The 21,515-nt window shown below is 49.1% G+C and overlaps 1 protein-coding gene across 4 annotated transcripts in view; it reads right to left on the minus strand.

Moving 5' to 3' along the window:
• Nucleotides 1–21,515, minus strand: part of NEURL4 (neuralized E3 ubiquitin protein ligase 4) — an 81,198-nt gene that overhangs the window by 2,715 nt on the left and 56,968 nt on the right. For 3 of the 4 annotated variants that reach the window (XM_078609386.1, XM_078609385.1, XM_078609384.1), the window contains 3 exons: nt 3,852–3,987; nt 2,270–2,379; nt 1,010–1,181 (listed from right to left, as the gene is read on the minus strand). In XM_078609386.1, the coding sequence (XP_078465512.1) occupies nt 1,010–1,181; nt 2,270–2,379; nt 3,852–3,987 (418 nt within the window). Of the gene's footprint in view, nt 1–1,009; nt 1,182–2,269; nt 2,380–3,851; nt 3,988–21,515 lie in introns of those variants that run through there. The other variant, XM_078609387.1, reaches the window with a different exon arrangement.

Below are 21,515 nucleotides of genomic sequence, written 5' to 3' on the forward strand. Positions count from 1 at the left end.
TTCTCACGTAGCAGGGTGTATTGTTATGCTGATTGCTCGAGACGTTCCTATATGCGCAGAAGAAAATTATTTAAAAAAAAATGTCCAGTTATCGGCAATGCAAACCAACCAATTTTAACTACCCTGGTAGGAAAACAATAACAGAGCTGAGCATTTTATTTTTTAGCTATCCCTGCTTTAAGTCAAGGTGACATTGCCTTTCACCAGTTAGAGGCTCGGGTAGAATCCCAATTGAGTAATTTGAAAGTAACTTTAGAAACTTATAAAATCTGAACCATGACACCGACACACAATAGCCTACTATTTTAGAATGACAGAACGGGATTTTAAAGTCCAATTTGAAGCAGACAGCGTGTGCTTTGCTACAGCGAGTACACCCACGGTAATAACCAGTGTGACCGCCGGGCCCGAACTGGCGGTCGCCCTGCAACAAGCGGCAAATAGGCTCCTACTAGGCGACGTCACCGCCTCGTACACAAAGATAAAGGTCCCCCATATAGCCTTAACAGACTGTTGGGGAAAGTGCTGTTATCGAACGCCTCTGAAGGCCAGCACGGCACACGAGGGGATGGGTGGCCAGCACCATGCCCGACCACCTTGGTCTCCCTGGTGGCGATGTTTACACACCGCACCAGATACTGATTTGTGATTTGAGGATGAGTCGACCGAGGGGTCGTGAATGGGAATTTAACTCGGGTCGCAGCTTTGTAGCGCAGCATAGTGCAAACAGCTACTACACTACCGCTCCCATCACTACACACGCACGAACGACCGTCTAAACCAGAGGTGGGGAACGTCCGGCCCGCGGGCCGTATAAGGCCCGTGAAATCATTTGGTCTGGCCCTGCCAAGGCAACCGTACGACTCGAAATTCAATAAATCTAGGCGCTTTTTTCATAGCAACATAAATTGAATTTTGTATGGCCCGCGAATGATGTTATAAATATCCAAATGGCCCTTGGCAGAAAAAAGGTCCCCCAACCCTGGTCTAAACGCACAGAGCAACGCACGTGATGTAGCTGCAGTCGCGGCTCGCATGCGGGAGAGATGGAGACAGTCGCACGGCCGCCGTGAGCAGCCCCGTTACGACGTCACCCTGGACCGCAGCCTGGCCTTCAGTGGCCGTGTGCGCACCGCTTTCATCTGTCTTCATCTTCTGTGCAAAGAGGGGGCATTTTGAAGCTGGGGGGGCAAAGATGGGACACAATTGCAGGGCTGTAAGGCTGGATAGAGGCATGACACACACACAAACCGTACGTGGAAAATGAGTTATTCAAAGAAAATGGGTAGATAGACCGTCCCTGCGCATCACGAGTTTCTTTGCGGGATCTCTCTACATTTGAACAACTTAAGAGAAAAAAATTAACTCACACTGTGAGAAGCAATGCAGGCTTGCGGGCTGCAATTTAATGCTGATAATACACGTCACGTGACCTGCAGTCCCGGTTTAGTACTGAGTGTGACAGTGAGCGTGGTTAGTTTTGTGAGTAGGATAAGTGTTGAGTGGTGTGTTAGAGTGTCTGCCCAACAGGGTACGTGTTGTGAGTAGTGTGTGTGCACTCAAGGGCATATGTTGTGAGTGGTGAGTGTGTGGACCGCAGTGTACGTGTTGTGAGTGATGTGTGTGTTCACTGCAGGGTACGTGTTGTGAGTGGTGTGTGTGGTGTGTGAGTGGAAGGGTACGTGGTGTGAGTGCGGTGTGCGAGTGCAGGGTACGGGTTGTGAGTGGGGTGTGTGTTCACTGCAGGGTACGTGTTGTGAGTGGTGTGAGTGTTGTGTGTGAATGCAGGGTATGTGTTGTGAGTGGTGTGTGTGAGTGCAGGGTACGTGTTATGAGTGGGGTGTGAGTGTTGTGTGCGAGTGCAAGGTACGTGTTGTGAGTGATGTGTGTGTTCACTGCAGGGTACGTGTTGTGAGTGGTGTGAGTGGTGTGAGTGGTGTGTGCGAGTGCAGGGTACGTGTTGTGAGTGGGGTGTGTGTTCACTGCAGGGTACGTGTTGTGAGTGGTGTGAGTGTTGTGTGTGAATGCAGGGTACGTGTGAGTGGGGTGTGTGAGGGTTGTGTGTGAGTGCAGGGTACGTGTTGTGAGTGGGGTGTGAGTGCAGGGTACGTGTTGTGAGTGGGGTGTGAGTGCAGGGTACATGTTCTGAGTGAGGTGTGTGAGTGCATGGTGCATTTCGTAAGTGCGTGCAGGGTATGTGTTGTGAGTGGTGTGTGTGGGTGCAGGGTACGTGTTGTGAGTGGTATGTGTGCACAGTAGTGCAGCGAACCTGCATACAGCTCTCCGTGGTCGAGTGAGCGCCGAACATCACCTATGCTGGCCCCATGATAAGCTACGTGCCACCGCTTGAGGAAGGTCGCGTCGCTACGGGGATTCGTCCTGACACATTCAACAGGAAACATGGAAGGTGTCAGAAAGAAGTTCAACATACATACAGCCCATCATCCCTCTGGAGTTGATCAAATAAGTACCACTTTTGGAGAAGTCAACAGTCATTGTTCTATGGATAGCCTTGCTCCTGCCATAGGATTGTGGAATTTTAACCACAGGCTCAGGGATGTAAAGATGAGCAACAATGCCTCAACGCTCATAAGAGCAGAATATCACTCTAAAATGCGCATACCCAAGTACCCACATACACTACCATGAGGACACAAGCATAGACTATAAGCATGATCATACCAAACTTGTAACGCCTGTATACAAGTTAAAATAAAGGTGTTCATGGTTGAGATGTTAACTTCAATATTTTTCAGATGTGGATCACCATGACTAGTGCAACAAAAAATAAAAATTGCATCATAATAGTTACAATTAATATTAATAATTTAGCGTTATAGCTTTAAACTCAGTTCTAATATACAGAGACCACTTCAGCAATTTTTTTCTTGCTGTGGTTGTCACACCTGATGAATATTGCTTGTGTTGCAATCAAAATGTCGTGATTTGTTATATTTTATTTCTAACTACGTGACTTTACCGAAAGAACCAAAGAGTATGAGTAGAGACTTGTAGGTTTGAGAGAATCATTGGCATAAAATGACAGAGATGTCATATGCTCTGATTGAGTACGACTGAGAATCATATTAATAGAGAACAACACGGCACATCTATTGTAAAGGCGACGCTATACGGGTCGACAGAGAGTGTTAAAGCCTGACAAGACAAAGATCACCCTTATAGCCCCAATAGACTTTTAGGTCAAGTGCTGTTAGCGAGCACCTATCTGGGTGAACAGTCCACGTAATAATAATCTTGTAATTTGGTAGTCGCGGCATTTCTTAAAGCGCAAGGTTATCACAAAGGCACCATGTTTCACATAGTCTGCAGTAGCGTCACAGTCGGGGGGCGATGTTGCGGTGTGTTGTCTCAATCGAATCACTTGTGGGTAATGTTTCAAATGTAGCAAATGTGGACAATGGCGCCAACACACAATGGCCTTTCTCGTTTCCAATGAAGTCAAGAGATATTTTTCGCCCACTGTGCAGCGGGAGGCGAGTAATTTACGGATAATATATCGGCAGGATTAAGAAAGGTGGCCTGCCAGTTTCTAACCTCTAACCTCTGCAACAAGTGGCGAACGCATTGCCGCCACTCACTGCCCCAATGTAGTTCATGTGCTGGATGCGGACATAGACCTCACTGCCTCTCGCATGCTTCGCGAGCACTCTACCATCTGAGCTAATGGTACTCGATCATGAGGAGAAAATAAAGTGGAAATGTCTCGACTCAATATCACGGATATCAGGACAGAGGGATTTCCACACAGCAGGGGCAGTTGAGGAGAAGCAGCGACCCCTCCACGAAGCAGGGGCTGACGGACACGCTCGGCTGGCACATGCAGTACTCACCGGAGGGTGAAGTGTACCCATCCGAGAGGCAGGCTGTAGTCCCGTGGTGGTTCTCCCCTCGTGCGGTACGCTTCATCGTCACGTAGGTGGCAACATGACGTGCAGAAGCACGACACGCACGGCGTGAAGAAGCCTCCTGTGTGCCAGCCACACACATACAGCACGGCACGGGTCGGCTCACTGCGCGGCCACGCACACAGCATGGCCACACAGAGCACGGCCACACACAGCACGGCCACACACACAGCATGGCCACACACACAGCAGGGCCACACACAGCAGGGCCCCACACAGCAGGGCCCCACACAGCAGGGCCACACACAGCACGGCCACACACAGCAGGGCCACACACAGCACGGCCCCACACACAGCACGGCCACACACAGCGGGGCCACACACAGCACGGCCACACACACAGCAGGGCCACACACAGCAGGGCCACACACAGCAGGGCCACACACAGCAGGGCCACACACACAGCAGGGCCCCACACACAGCAGGGCCCCACACACAGCACGGCCACACACAGCACGGCCACACACACAGCAGGGCCCCACACACAGCAGGGCCCCACACACAGCAGGGCCACACACACAGCACGGCCACACACACAGCACGGCCCCACACACAGCACGGCCACACACACAGCACGGCCACACACAGCAAGGCCACACACACAGCACGGCCCCACACACAGCACGGCCACACACAGCAGGGCCCCACACACAGCACGGCCACACACACAGCAGGGCCACACTGTTGTGTATATACCCCCTTTTTATTTTTTTTAATATTATTTTTTTTAAGAATTATTCTGCCAACATATATAATATCGTTTTTTTTAATAGACACGCGGCAACGTGGGAACGGACATGCCCCCACACTTCCACAGATGCGCATACCTCACCTCAAAAGACTAGAGGGCATGAAAGAGGGTAATAAGGGTCATAAAAACTCCCCTAATTTCACACAAGAGGAACAAGGGAGGGGGGAATGGCAGGCGGAGGGTTAGAATGACATCCTTTCGTTACATTTTCTTACAAAACCAGGCACCACGGAGGAAGAGATAATTATATTCTTAACAAAGGAAATAGCATCGACAACAAAAAAAGACACAGACGGGTTTGAATCCTCATGCATTAATTCCATACGGACATTATATACACTTGGTAGTTTCTACGCGGCCGGGCCGAAGCATCAAAGAATAATTATGGCTTGGGTCGCTCCAAAACAAAAATTCCTAGCCGGGATATCAGATAAAATAATCACAAGAAGTCAAATAATAAGTACGGAATTAAAGTGGATCTCCTAGAGGAGCTAAGGGCGGAGAAGTCTCTCATAATTAACCAAACGCAACACGGCCGTCTTTGTTTTCCCGAAGAGGATCTCCACACCCACACACCAGGGGCCAGGAGTGCCCCAATAAAGGTTGGAACACATGCCTCCGAAGATAAATAAATAAGCACATGCGCCAGGTGCTTCCACCGTGGAAACAACCGTCTTTGTCTCCCCGCAACACGGACAGCAAAAATTGCACACGCGAGCAAATAACATTTTTATGGGGAGATCAGGCCATGATGAAACACGGTGAACACGGTTACGGCATAATCAGGGTCGCTCGCAATCAAGTCACAATGTAACCAAGCAACAAATAAGTCGCATTTCAACTTCCAAACCAAAACAACTTAAGCTGTGTGAGACAAAAGATATGATCCCCGAGCAAGGGAGGGAATAATTAAGCTCGCTTAACGCGTAGGTTTTCGCGACAAATATTATTCAGTAACAAAAACATGGATTAGAATATTTTTTTTTATATAACTCGATGCGAACGCAGACCATCGGTCTGGTTAATGGATAATGAGGTGGCGCCGTCGCGAGGCCCCCACCCCTCCTCCCAGAACGATTACACAGCTGGTCTTCAAAGCTAATAAACATACGGACTAAAACACACGGACAAACACACACGGACGGACACGACACACACGAACACACAACTTCACCCCCACAGGAAGGTTTTATGACAGCCTTTGAACAACTCGGGAAAACTGAGTGGAATTTCCCGATATAAGCCGAGGAAAAATCCATTCAAACTATCTCGTCAGGGGCTCTGGGCCCCATCTCGTCACGGGGCGTCGGCCCCATCTCATCTCAACGCCGACAACGAAAGTTCTAAAAATTAAGATTGAACCACTTCTACGGGGAAGTTTTAAACTTATCTTCTTTTTTCTCTCTCTCTGACTACTTGCTCTCTCTCTGCCTGTGTCCTTTCTTTGGAATGTTCACACTTAAATTCTAACTTAGCAATGTTTGAAATACGTAATCAACCAGGCTATGCGTTAATTGTGTGTTGACCGACCCTCTGTGTTGTATTAGATTACATTTCGATATTTTACTAGGTTATTTAATTTTAGTGTGTCCTTCTCATGATTTTCAGGCTTGCTTGCCGTGTCATCGCACTTGCAGCACCACGTTTTGTTGTCCACTCATTGATATGCTAATTTTTTTCTCTAACCCCCCTCCCTCTCTCTGCGTCCGCCCTCCTCTGTCTATTTAAGGCCACCCCACAGAGACGACCACCTCTCTCTGTTACTTGTGTTGCTCTCTCTATGTATCTTGGTGATATCTGTCTGCTAATATGTCTGTCTATAGTTTTCTGGTTAGATTTTATGTCGCTATTTCATTATACCTGATGATGATTGCTTGTGTTGCAATCGAAACGTCGTATTCTATTATTTAATTTAATTTATTATTTTATCTTTAGACGTGACTTAACCGAAAGAAACAAATAATAATTCATGCAGTCACGAAAGTTCTAAAAATTAAGATTGAACCACTTCTACGGGGAAGTTTTAAACTTATCTTCTTTTTTCTCTCTCTCTGACTACTTGCTCTCTCTCTGCCTGTGTCCTTTCTTTGGAATGTTCACACTTAAATTCTAACTTAGCAATGTTTGAAATACGTAATCAACCAGGCTATGCGTTAATTGTGTGTTGACCGACCCTCTGTGTTGTATTAGATTACATTTCGATATTTTACTAGGTTATTTAATTTTAGTGTGTCCTTCTCATGATTTTCAGGCTTGCTTGCCGTGTCATCGCACTTGCAGCACCACGTTTTGTTGTCCATTCATTGATATGCTAATTTTTTTTCTCTAACCCCCCTCCCTCTCTCTGCGTCCGCCCTCCTCTGTCTATTTAAGGCCACCCCACAGAGACGACCACCTCTCTCTGTTACTTGTGTTGCTCTCTCTATGTATCTTGGTGATATCTGTCTGCTAATATGTCTGTCTATAGTTTTCTGGTTAGATTTTATGTCGCTATTTCATTATACCTGATGATGATTGCTTGTGTTGCAATCGAAACGTCGTATTCTATTATTTAATTTAATTTATTATTTTATCTTTAGACGTGACTTAACCGAAAGAAACAAATAATAATTCATGCAGTCACGAAAGTTCTAAAAATTAAGATTGAACCACTTCTACGGGGAAGTTTTAAACTTATCTTCTTTTTTCTCTCTCTCTGACTACTTGCTCTCTCTCTGCCTGTGTCCTTTCTTTGGAATGTTCACACTTAAATTCTAACTTAGCAATGTTTGAAATACGTAATCAACCAGGCTATGCGTTAATTGTGTGTTGACCGACCCTCTGTGTTGTATTAGATTACATTTCGATATTTTACTAGGTTATTTAATTTTAGTGTGTCCTTCTCATGATTTTCAGGCTTGCTTGCCGTGTCATCGCACTTGCAGCACCACGTTTTGTTGTCCACTCATTGATATGCTAATTTTTTTCTCTAACCCCCCTCCCTCTCTCTGCGTCCGCCCTCCTCTGTCTATTTAAGGCCACCCCACAGAGACGACCACCTCTCTCTGTTACTTGTGTTGCTCTCTCTATGTATCTTGGTGATATCTGTCTGCTAATATGTCTGTCTATAGTTTTCTGGTTAGATTTTATGTCGCTATTTCATTATACCTGATGATGATTGCTTGTGTTGCAATCGAAACGTCGTATTCTATTATTTAATTTAATTTATTATTTTATCTTTAGACGTGACTTAACCGAAAGAAACAAATAATAATTCATGCAGTCACGAAAGTTCTAAAAATTAAGATTGACAACGAAGAAGTTTTCGTCATCCAGAATGACGAGGTTCGCGGGGTAGCGACGTGCAGCAACAAGCCGAGGTCTGCACCACCTGAGAAGAATCGCTACCCTGAGTCGCCGAGCTGCGAGTGAAGCCACAACAAAGACGCCAACGTCCACCCTGCCACGAACGAAGCATCGCTCCTCGTCAAAGTGACGACCAGCGAACAACCCGCAGGAAAGGCGGAGATCGCCAAGCGAGCAAAGCAGAGAGCGCGAAGCAGTGGAGAAAGCCTGGTCAAACGGCTGTGAGGAGGAGGACAGCGCTGTTGAATGCGCCGTGTGTCTAATACACACCCAGATCAACCAGCATCAACCAAAACCGACTCGTCATCCCGCAGTGGAGAAAGAGAGTCAAAGTCTTCCGAACGAGGGCCGCCGTCAGAGCTGCAGAGAGGCGCCATCGCGCCGTCAGCTACCGAGCGCCGCCAAGCGCCGCCGCTCACCTCGCAGCGGAGAAAGTCTCGGCTGCAACTCGCACGGACAGAGGAATCTCCTAATCGGTTGAATCGTTTCCACACCCACAGGCTCAAGGAAGCACAGAGAATATCTTGTCAAACCGGTTTCTTTGTCAGAGTCTCGCTGAAGAATTAATTAAAACAGAGCCAGATTGGCTCTCATACCACCACACACGCCCTCACCCACCATTGACTCAAACATTCCGTTAAAAGGATTTTATACTTGCCGATGAATCTACTGACATATACTTTCGCCTCTGGGATACAATAAGTGCTTTATTACCGCCATATGAAGTGTGTCATGCTTGTTTTCAAACTCGGCCAGTCGCCGATTGTGATCGATACGTGAGGGAACTAATGAGATGCCTGGTGGAAAGGTAGAGGTTACGATTGTTAGAAGTGTTTTAGTCATCCATTTTCGTTAATTGCATAATCTTGCTCATGAATTATTGACGCATGTTTGACCTGCATGTTAGAATGTCACATATTGTTTAGAATCAAATTGTTATCACAGAAGCATATCGAGTGTTCCTTCCAAGTCCATGCAAAACTGTCTTATTCTTGATAACTGTATCCTGTGATGAGATATGAAAATGGAGACCTAAAATAACATAAACACACTAAGATAATCGATAAACGTTTAATCGATGATAATCGTGTTATCCTGATTGATATAACACTGGATAAACGAAGCTGAGCCTAATTATCATAACTACACACATTAACATAATCGCAAGCATCCGCATAAATTACTCCGATTATCTCTGTGATTATCATAATTTATGCATATAATTACTCACATTATCATAATTTATGCATATTAATACACACATTAACATAATTAATGCAATTTGCGCATTTTTTTAAAAACAAATTTTAATCAAAATTTCATAACCCAACACATACAACATAATGGGTGGCGTCGTCCGGGATCTCTCGCAGACAGTGTTTTGCATGGATGATGGAATGAATCACTACGCGTTAACCAGAATATCGGGATCGAACATTGCATGGTGATTGTAAACGGGCGTAAAACAAAAAAAAACGCCCTCTAAGGTTAAAACCCAGAATAGCAGGTTGAAACAGAGACAGTGGAATTAAGATAATATCGTATCAAACCGATTGCATCCTGTGATAAATGCGGTTAGAGGTACGCACTCTGAATCGGAATATAACAGAATTGCTCGAGTCAAATTGACTACACTCTGTGAGATAATTGTTTTATATGCACTCTGAAAGGAAATGTCAAAGTAACTCCCGCCACACTTGAGATGCTTGGATTAAAAATAATTTTTGAATGGGTTACGGGGTACTGGGAGCTCGTATTAAAACGTACCGATCGATCTGTTACAAAGCAGTACAGTCAGAGAGACATATGGGAAGGGAGCTGTATCGATAACACGAACACACCTCGGGGGAAACTAATTGACTGGATAAAATGTAACGAAGGCGAACACGATGCAAAAACTGCAGAGAAGGCAGGACAGGACTCATGTCTTCCCACACAGCCATACAGACAGGGATTGTGGAATGAGGAAAATTTTGGAAAGAAAACGGGAGAGAAATCGTCTCTAATAAACGAGGAGAAATGTCCTCACACCCTCGAGAGGGAAGAGAAATCAGTGCTCGCGACACCAGCGAAACTCACAGACGTTGATCCACAGAATAAATATGGAAGTAACATTAAATCACACTCTTGGGTACGTGGACAGAGTCCAGGGACTGATCGCACAAAAGTTAAAGTAAAGCTACCAGGACATTCCTCACTAAGGGCAGAGGCAAAAACTGAAGGGAAATGGCAACACGAGCGACACAGCACTGGGCGCGCACACAAAAAATGCACGCCGCTGAAACACGCCCGACACAGCACAGACCAAAGTGACAGATTGCCTGATGATAACTTGTTTGATGATGACGCTGACGGCGATCAACTTTCGGAATACCTATTCAACAGTAAAACCCTTAAATTGATGGACAAGGCTCTTGTCAGAATTCCCGATTTTGACCCAAACAATCAGACTATGGATATACACACACATATCGAACAGTAGAAGAGGAGACAATGATTAGAGGGCTGAGGAGACGGGATGAAAAAGCGAGTTTGTTGAAACGAAGCTTACATAGAGAATCTATACCATGGGTAAAGTCACTACCACACAAGGTTAGAAATGATTTTAAACAACTGAGCCTGGCAGTGATTCGGAAGTTTGGAGAATATTCGACACTCACTGAGAGGTTTTATGCGGTAAAATCGATGACCCAGGGCATGGACCAAGACCCACGTGACTACCTTTTACAATTTAAAAGAGCGTATTACGCAGGCGATGTGAATCAATACCACGAAGAAGATAAAATGTTCAAAATTATGTTTTTTGAATCCTTGAGCCCAGAGATTACAGAAAGGGTGAAAATGGTTTTGAATCCAGAAACCGCATCCTTACGCCGCATAGAGAGCAAGGCGTACATGGCATGGTTATACAGAGCTAAGAATCATAATTCGGATCCAGAACACAGGGAGAGGGATAAGGAACCCAGCCTCTCAGAGAGGAATAAAAATCACCGAGCAGTCCCACAATGCAGGGAGGAGCAAAGACGCACGCACACATGGCAAAATAACCCAGAGAGAGGGGGGCACGAGAATGAGAGCGGCACAAAGGCGAACATTCAGGAGAATCGCAGGGGGAGGTTCAGAGCAGAACCATATCAACACCCCATGTCACGACACACGCAAGGTCAAAATTACTCACAAAGATGGCGAGATAACCATCTAGCGAGAAGGTGGTACACAGACTGCGGAGGTACGGAGGCGAACATTCAGGAGAATCGCAGAATGTGGAGACCAAGGGCAGAATCATATCAACACCCCATGCCACGACATACGCAAGGTCAAAATTACGCACAAAGATGGCGAAGTAACAATCCAGGAAAAATTTGGCACCCAAATGAGAAAAACACTGGGCCAAAAATGTACGAGAATCGTAGGAGGGAGAGGTTCAGAGCAGAACCATATCAACACCCCATCCCACGACACACGCAAGGTTCAAATTACACACAAAGATGGCAAGATAACCATCTAGCGGGAAGGTGGTACACAGACTGCGGAGGTATGGATGCGAACATTCAGGAGAATCGCAGAATGGGAGGTCAAACACAATCGGTCCAATTCCGACCAATTTCTCCACCGGCTATACCAGGAGGGAATAGAGGAATAACACAGAATGCGGTCCAAATACGTGATGAACCACCCACAGTGATTGAGAGCGAGCAGCCCATACGCGCCACGCACGCTGAAGTTTTGTTAAATCCTGGCCTCATTGGGAAATTAAAGCAGGCTGCAAGTGACAGGGCGGGCAAATACCACCACGACCGGGAAACATCAAATGCATACGATGCGGTAAGAAACGCGGACAGTGCTCCCGTAAATGACGCGCAAATCGAATGCAAGGACAGGGCTGAATTGAAGTGTGATCGGACAGTAGATAACAGACAGCAGAGACAAAGAGAGAACACAGAGACACGCCCTGAGGAGCGCAGGCGTGAGCCTTTGAATGAAAAATATCCAAGGGAAACCAAAATTTATGCGGATCGGAGTGCTAAAATTGAGACGAATGTTCATGACATATCGGGAATGGTGTTGGAATCTAACACACTCGTAAAAACAAAGAGGGCAACATTACGAGGCACAGAATTAAATCGACACACTGACTCGGCAAATGTGCATGTGATCGCAGAGAGAGCGAATGCCACGAACCAAGTGTCAAAGTTGGTCGTGTGCGCGAATTCTGGTTATGTGCAGCACAATTTTTCACCACACACTCCCACGACGCGAGAGAGTGAGAGAGGAAACTACAAAAACGAACCCGAAAACCGTGATCGAATTATCAAAGTGATAAGTGGTAAACCAGGCAACATGAGGAAGGTAACGCATAAATGCGTTTGAAACCGCTACCTAGCGTTTCCCAGGATTTAACAAAAACAAAAATGAATATTCGTCGGAGTTATGATATATGAGAACCGATGTAACTGGTGATATCGATGTTTAACGTGTTGTTATTTTCTTTGCTTAATTCAAATGTAACCATGTTAAGCAAAAACAAAAATGAATATTCGTCGGAGTTATGATGTATGAGAACCGATGTAACGCAAAATCAATGTTTAACGTTTGTTTAATTTTCTTTGCTCAATTCAAATGTAACCATATCAAGATCGTAATACGTGCGCGCGCGTCGTAAGAAATGCGTCCGAAACCGCTACCTAGCGTTTCCTAGGATTTAACAAAAACAAAAATGAATATTCGCCGTAGTTATGATGGATGAGAACCGATGTAACGCACTATCGATGTTTAACGTGTTGTTTATTTTATTTGCTTATTTCAAATGTAACCAGGTTAAGATCGTAATACGTGCACGCGCGTCGTAAGAAATAACCGCCGAGAGTAAGGGCGGCTGATGGGATTCATGACAAAAAAGGGGGCATTACTTTGTTTGAAAATTCGCCAGTGGCCAAATCGACCCCTGATAATTTTCAAAAGGGCGGACTGTTGTGTATATACCCCCTTTTTATTTTTTTAAATATTATTTTTTTAAAGAATTATTCTACCAACATATATAATATCGTTTTTTTTATAGACACGCGGCAACGTGGGAACGGACACGCCCCCACACTTCCACAGATGCGCATACCTCACCTCAAAAGACTAGAGGGCATGAAAGAGGGCAATAAGGGTCATAAAAACTCCCCTAATTTCACACAAGAGGAACAAGGGAGGGGGGAATGGCAGGCGGAGGGTTAGAATGACATCCTTTCGTTACATTTTCTTACAAAACCAGGCACCACGGAGGAAGAGATAATTATATTCTTAACAAAGGAAATAGCATCGACAACAAAAAAAACACAGACGGGTTTGAATCCTCATGTATTAATTCCATACAGACATTATATACACTTGGTAGTTTCTACGCGGCCGGGCCGAAGCATCAAAGAATAATTATGGCTTGGGTCGCTCCAAAACAAAAATTCCTAGCCGGGATATCAGATTAAATAATCACAAGAAGTCAAATAATAAGTACGGAATTAAAGTGGATCTCCTAGAGGAGCTAAGGGCGGAGAAGTCTCTCATAATTAACCAAACGCAACACGGCCGTCTTTGTTTTCCGGAAGAGGATCTCCACACCCACACACCAGGGGCCAGGAGTGCCCCAATAAAGGTTGGAACACATGCCTCCGAAGATAAATAAATAAGCGCATGCGCCAGGTGCTTCCACCGTGGAAACAACCGTCTTTGTCTTCTCGCAACACGGACAGCAAAAATTGCACACGCGAGCAAATAACATTTTTATGGGGAGATCAGGCCATGATGAAACACCGTGAACACGGTTACGGCATAATCAGGGTCGCTCGCAATCAAGTCACAATGGAACCAAGCAACAAATAAATCGCATTTCAACTTCCAAACCAAAACAACTTAAGCTGTGTGAGACAAAAGATATGATCCCCGAGCAAGGGAGGGAATAATTAAGCTCGCTTAACGCGTAGGTTTTCGCGACAAATATTATTCAGTAACAAAAACATGGATTAGAATATTTTTTTTATATAACTCGATGCGAACGCGGACCATCGGTCTGGTTAATGGATAATGAGGTGGCGCCGTCGCGAGGCCCCCACCCCTCCTCCCAGAACGATTACACAGCTGGTCTTCAAAGCTAATAAACATACGGACTAAAACACACGGACAAACACACACGGACGGACACGACACACACGAACACACAACTTCACCCCCACAGGAAGGTTTTATGACAGCCTTTGAACAACTCGGGAAAACTGAGTGGAATTTCCCGATATAAGCCGAGGAAAAATCCATTCAAACCATCTTGTCAGGGGCTCTGGGCCCCATCTCGTCACGGGGCGTCGGCCCCATCTCATCTCAACGCCGACAACGAAGAAGTTTTCGTCATCCAGAATGACGAGGTTCGCGGGGTAGCGACGTGCAGCAACAAGCCGAGGTCTGCACCACCTGAGAAGAATCGCTACCCTGAGTCGCCGAGCTGCGAGTGAAGCCACAACAAAGACGCCAACGTCCACCCTGCCACGAACGAAGCATCGCTCCTCGTCAAAGTGACGACCAGCGAACAACCCGCAGGAAAGGCGGAGATCGCCAAGCGAGCAAAGCAGAGAGCGCGAAGCAGTGGAGAAAGCCTGGTCAAACGGCTGTGAGGAGGAGGACAGCGCTGTTGAATGCGCCGTGTGTCTAATACACACCCAGATCAACCAGCATCAACCAAAACCGACTCGTCATCCCGCAGTGGAGAAAGAGAGTCAAAGTCTTCCGAACGAGCGCCGCCGTCAGAGCTGCAGAGAGGCGCCATCGCGCCGTCAGCTACCGAGCGCCGCCAAGCGCCGCCGCTCACCTCGCAGCGGAGAAAGTCTCGGCTGCAACTCGCACGGACAGAGGAATCTCCTAATCGGTTGAATCGTTTCCACACCCACAGGCTCAAGGAAGCACAGAGAATATCTTGTCAAACCGGTTTCTTTGTCAGAGTCTCGCTGAAGAATTAATTAAAACAGAGCCAGATTGGCTCTCATACCACCACACACGCCCTCACCCACCATTGACTCAAACATTCCGTTAAAAGGATTTTATACTTGCCGATGAATCTACTGACATATACTTTCGCCTCTGGGATACAATAAGTGCTTTATTACCGCCATATGAAGTGTGTCATGCTTGTTTTCAAACTCGGCCAGCCGCCGATTGTGATCGATACGTGAGGGAACTAATGAGATGCCTGGTGGAAAGGTAGAGGTTACGATTGTTAGAAGTGTTTTAGTCATCCATTTTCGTTAATTGCATAATCTTGCTCATGAATTATTGACGCATGTTTGACCTGCATGTTAGAATGTCACATATTGTTTAGAATCAAATTGTTATCACAGAAGCATATCGAGTGTTCCTTCCAAGTCCATGCAAAACTGTCTTATTCTTGATAACTGTATCCTGTGATGAGATATGAAAATGGAGACCTAAAATAACATAAACACACTAAGATAATCGATAAACGTTTAATCGATAATCGTGTTATCCTGATTGATATAACACTGGATAAACGAAGCTGAGCCTAATTATCATAACTACACACATTAACATAATCGCAAGTGTAATGTAGTAACTCGGCGGGAGACGACTTCACGGGTAGCACACTCTTTATTTCACCAACTTCGGTTCACAGGCGACTGACACCCACTGTAGTATCTCGGGTGACTAACACCCACTCAGTTACTCGGGTGACTAACACCCACTTGGTTACCCGGGTGACTAACACCCACTGTAGTATCTCGGGTGACTAACACCCACTTGGTTACTCGGGTGACTAACACCCACTTGGTTACCCGGGTGACTAACACCCACTTGGTTACTCGGGTGACTAACACCCACTGTAGTATCTCGGGTGACTAACACCCACTTGGTTACTCGGGTGACTAACACCCACTTGGTTACTCGGGTGACTAACACCCACTTAGCTACTCTGGCGACTAACGCCCACTGAGCTACTCTGGCGACTAACGCCCACTGAGCTACTCGGGTGACAAACACCCACTGAGCTACTCGGGACACACCCTGCCGGGGTGTCCGTCTCGACTGTGGGTCCCCCAGTCCCGACCCACGTGGGCGTCGAACCACGGGTCCCACAGTCTCGCCTCCGAGCCACACAGGGCCCCGGTCCCTACAAGGACAGCGGGACTAGGGGTCTCGGGGCACTATCTCTTCAACTCCGTCTTCGATCTTCAACTGGTTAACAACCACGAGTGCTCTCGCGCGTCCCCCTTTATACCCCACCTGCGGACGTCGCTGAGAGCACCCATCCTATTTGACCAATCACTGGGCACTCGCTACGATCCTGTTTTCCCACATCTCAGCGTGCCTCACCACCCACGCCGCGCCGCCCCGTCATCCGTCACTCCCGGCGCGCGCGTCCATACCACGCCCACAACGCGTGCCCAACCCCGCACCCCGTGCCGCCCCGTGATCCATCACTCTCACGGTTGGCGCGCGTCAACACCACCACTAGATCACCCCCTACCACATAGCTCGCAGCCGACCCGGCTGCTATAAAAATATACAACACCCCCTCCCCCCAGTGTGCCCCGTAACACAACAAGAAGAACAACAACCAACGTAACAACACAACACAACGCGAACACTGCCATCCGCAACCATCAACCAATGCCACTACACAACAACAGAACAATATATACAATCCGGCGAGTGACAATACCAAATGTGTATGCAGAAAAGAAAAATATTTTTTTTTTTTCTTTTTTTTTTTTCTTCTCTACCGACTCGTGCAGCGTCCCATTCTTTCCGAGCGTCCCTAGAACGGGACATGACCCCGGCAGAGGGGGAACACCGGGCGAGCTCGGTGTTGAAAAATGTCTTCATGAAAAGTGTTGTGCCCTAGCCCGAGTCCGCCTTGCCGGTCCGTCGTACGGCACCAGACGCGGTTGACCGTCCGGCGGTGCCGGCAGTTCAGGAAGGCACGGGCCAGGCATCGGGGACCCGCGCGTGCCGCGGGGTTCCGGTTCCCGACGGTCAGCAGCCGTCAGGCCCGAGACTCCTGGGGGAGGGTCAGGTGGAGACACGTGAGGATCAGCCTGCGACACATCCCTCCCCGAGTCGACGGTCACATCACACGCCCGGTCGTTACGGCACAGAACGGGGTCACACGGTGCCGCATAGGGCTTCAGTCGGGAGGGGTGCACGTACCAACGGCGTTTTCCCCATTTAATCTGTATACTCTGGGGTCGTGCAACCCGCACAATTTCCACCGGTCCCCTCCAAGGTCTCAACAATTTGGGGGACGTAGCCAACGGTGCATGTGGACAATGCAGCCAGGCCTTATCGCCTGGTTTCCAATCGTGCGTATGCACCCTCCGTCCATGCAATCTCTCGTTCGCGATTTGCCGAGACCGCGAATTCAATCTCGCCGCCTCCCGCGCTTCAGCCAATTTGGCGATATTAAATTTGATGTGGTCTGCCAATTTAGATTTTGCACGTGGCTGGGAAATCCCCAGTTGGACATCCATGGCCGGATCGGCCTCCCGCCCATACATAAGAAAAAATGGGGAAAACCCCGTCGCCGCATGAGGGGCCATTCGATAGGCCGCGAGTACCCCCGGCACCTGTAAGTCCCAATCAACCTGATCGTCGCAGACCTGTTGGCACAGCATAGACGTAATCGTCCTGTTCAGACGCTCAACCATCCCGTCAGTCTGCGGGTGGTACGGGGAAGTCCGCACTTTCTTTGTACCCAACAGATCGCACACCTCGCGCAACAAAACGCTCGAAAAATTCTTTCCTTGATCCGTCAGCAAGCGTTCGGGGGCGCCCTTGTCCAAAACATAACCCTGGACGAAGGCGTCCGCAACCGCTGCAGCCGACTGGTTGGCGAGTGGCCATGCCATGGGCCATCGGGTGAAGTACTCTACGCCAACCAGCAGGAACCTATTTCCCCTCGGCGTAGCAGGAAAGGGCCCCAAGATGTCTAACGCAACCAATTCGTTTGTGCGCGAAACTTGAATGGATTGCAGCGGTGGATTAGCCGCCAATGGTGGCGGTTTTCTTCGGGCGCACCCTACGCATCCCTTAAGAATGTTCGCCACGTCGTTACCCATCCCCGGCCAATAATAGTCTCGCTGGATTAGGGCGAGCGTTTTGTGAAAACCCAGATGCATGAGTCGTTCATGAGCAGCCAGAACGACCCTACCCCGCATAGCAAAAGGCACAACAAGCACGTGACGCCGGGACATGTTGTCCCACTTCATCAAGAGGCCCTGTCTGCACACCCAGGAACCGACCCGCGCATCCCCTACCTCGGGAGCGTCAACTTTTCGACGTAGCGTAAGTAGGGAGCTGTCGGACATTTGGAGACGGCCCCACTCAATGAGGGGCAACGATAACAGCGAGTCCCTCCCCGTGGGAGCGTCGACACCCGGGGTGTCAGTGGCGGCGAGCGCAACTCCCGCGGTGTCGGCGCAATCCGTGCGCGGTGGCAACCGCGACAAGGCGTCCGCATTTGAGTGTCGTAATCCCTTGCGGTAAATCGTCGTGAATTGGTAGTCCTGAAGGACCTCCAACCATCGGGACAATTGGCCCGATGGCTGCGCCACCCGCATAGCGTATTGGAGAGCCGCATGGTCCGTACGAACCGTAAAATGACGGCCGTAAAGATACGGCCTGAATTGCTGTGTAAAAAACACAATCGCTAACAATTCACGGCGAGTCACGCAATAGCGTTGTTCGGCGGGGGAAAGAACTCTACTACCGTAGGCGACCACCCGTTCGACCCCCCCGACCACCTGTGAGAGCACTCCCCCGATACCCGTGTTGCTGGCATCCGTGTCAAGCAAAAACGGTTGTGTGAAATCGGGGTAACACAAGGGGGGAGCCTGCACCAAGGCGTCACGAAGGGAGCAGAACGCAGCCTCCTCTTCCGCCCCCCAGTGAAACCGCACACCCTTAGCCGTCAAAGCGTGCAGGGGCCTGGCTATGGTGGCAAACTGCTTGACAAAACGACGGTAATAGGAGGCGAATCCAATAAAGCTGCGAACCTCCGTGACCGAGGTTGGCGTTGGCCATGAGCTGACGCATTGCGTCTTAGCAGGGTCTGTCGAGATCCCTGAACGACTCACGATATGGCCCAAATACCTGACCGATTCCCGAAGCAGAAAACATTTAGTCGGCTTAAATTTAAGCTTAGCGGAACGCATCCTGAGGAACACCGCTCTCAGTCGCTGGAGGTGCTCCTCAAAAGTCCGGCTGAAAACGATATCGTCGAGATAAATCAAACAGGAGTCCCATTGGAGGCCCGACAAAACCAATTCCATGAGCCTCTGGAACGTGGCGGGAGCGGAATGTAAGCCCATGGGCAAACGGTTGAATTCAAATAGGCCACCAGGTGTCCGGAAAGCGGTTTTAGGTTTAGATTCGTTATCGAGGGGCAATTGCCAAAATCCGGAAAGCAGATCGAGTGTGGAAAAAAACTGTGCTCCCGCCAAGGCATCCAGCGACTCATCCATTCTGGGGAGCGGATACGCATCCGCCATCGAGATTTTGTTTAAGCGGCGGAAATCGACACAGAACCGCAAAGACCCGTCCTGTTTTTTAACAATAGGAGCACCCCACGGACTAGAAGAGGGCGAAATGATGTCGGCCGCCAACATATCATTAACCGCCGACTGCACATGCTCCTTCTCGGCTGGGCTGAGCCGGAAGGGATTCTGTCGAATAGGGGCCGCGTCCCCCGTATCTATGTGGTGGCGCAACAGGTCTGTGCAGCCGATATCGTACTTATGTCTGCTGAACACATCAGCAAACTCGAGTAGCAAACCCCTCAATGCTCCCAATTGCACCTTGGACAAGTTAGCAGACCCGGCACACAACGAGTCCAACCACTCTGTCCCCTCATCACTTGGAAGATGCGACTCGACGCTGAAATCGGCGTGAGCAACGAGCTGTTCCTCAACGGGTAGCGGCGCGGCGTGAGCCAGCACCGTTCCCTGCGTAATTATGGCCGGCCGCGACCCCGTATTCAGGACCATTACGAACGGCTCACTGTCCCCTCTCACCATGGTTTGAGCTACCGCCAAGTCGAGGCCCCTTTTGGCCCTGTTAGACGGCCCCAACAGTACTCCCTGTGCCCCCGCACCCACCCCGAGTGGTTTCCTCAACCGAAGGGGTACCAACATTTGCGATCCCGGGGGCACCCGTACAGTCTGAGTTGCCAGTGCCTGCACCGTCGCACAAACCGTGCGTATTTTGGTAGGGCTTGTCAAGAACGCAACCCGCCGTCCCGACGGAAGCTCAATGCAGGCCTGATCTATGAGAATTTTGATGGGCATTTTGGACAAAAAGTCCGTACCTAGCAAACAAGGAACGGCCAGCGATGATGATACCAAAATAGGGCCCGCCAATTTGATGTCACCAATGCAAATAGTCGCCCGAATCTGGCCGATGATCCCCAGGGATCCCCCATTCGCCGCATAAAATGGCACGTCCACAGGCAGAATGGGTCGACTTTGGACGGGAAGAATGTTATAAATAAGGTCCGAAATGATAGTGGCCGACGCACCCGTGTCCACAAGCACCCGGACCTCAACCCCGTCAATAAACCCCGTTACCACGGACGACCCGGCCGACGCAGCCACTATCCTGTGGGCCAATTCGGACCATTCGACTGCTTGTGGGCCGTGTACGGACCCCCCCCGCCGAAGTGAACCCCCGGCACCCAGCCGCTGACCCCCCACCGCCAAACGGCGACCCGAACGTGCCGCATATGTGGACCGGGCGTGTGAGGTGCCCCGACTTGCCGGGTTTAGTTGGGATGACTTGTGGGCCTGGTCGTCGTCCCGACGTGGTCCCGTGGCGCGCTGACGCGGGGCCCGGCACCCGGCTGCGACGTGACCCCGAAGGCCGCAGTTGTAGCAGACGACGAGGGACGTCGTAGGTTTCGGTTGCTCCAGCTTGCGGGATGAACGTGTGGGTGAACGACCTCCCGTTCTCCACTCCCCCGGACGCGATACAGCGAAGGCCTGCTCCCGATCCGCAGCTGGCTGAGGCTCGGCGATCGTGGCGGCCAGTGCCGCGTTCTCCCCCAATTTGCAGACGACCGTCGGCTTGCGCTTGAGGACCTCGTACGCGTGAATACTCGTGGCGATCGCCAGGGAGCAGATATCCATTTCGTCTGCCACATTGATGGGGACTCCCAACTCGTGGGCCAACGCCAGCAGCTGCTCCGTCACCATGGCGTCCTTCCCCTCCTTGTCCATGCGGGGAAAAGCTGCGTCCGCCAAGGCGAGCAGCGCCGTGTGAAAGGCGAGCGTTGTTTCCCCAGCCTGTCAGCAGTCGCACCCTGGAGAGCTCCGGCGCGCGCCGATGACGCGGGCCGCGCTGAGTGGAGATCTCCGGCCACGTGGTGTCCCCGCTTCCCGCCAAACAATGGCGGTCCCTCAAAAACGGCGCCAACCTCAAAACTTTTGGCGCGAAGCGCCTTCTGGCGGGAACCC

Source organism: Lampetra planeri, chromosome 32 (assembly GCF_965212315.1).
Source record: "Lampetra planeri chromosome 32, kcLamPlan1.2.h2, whole genome shotgun sequence".
NCBI lineage: Eukaryota > Metazoa > Chordata > Hyperoartia > Petromyzontiformes > Petromyzontidae > Lampetra > Lampetra planeri.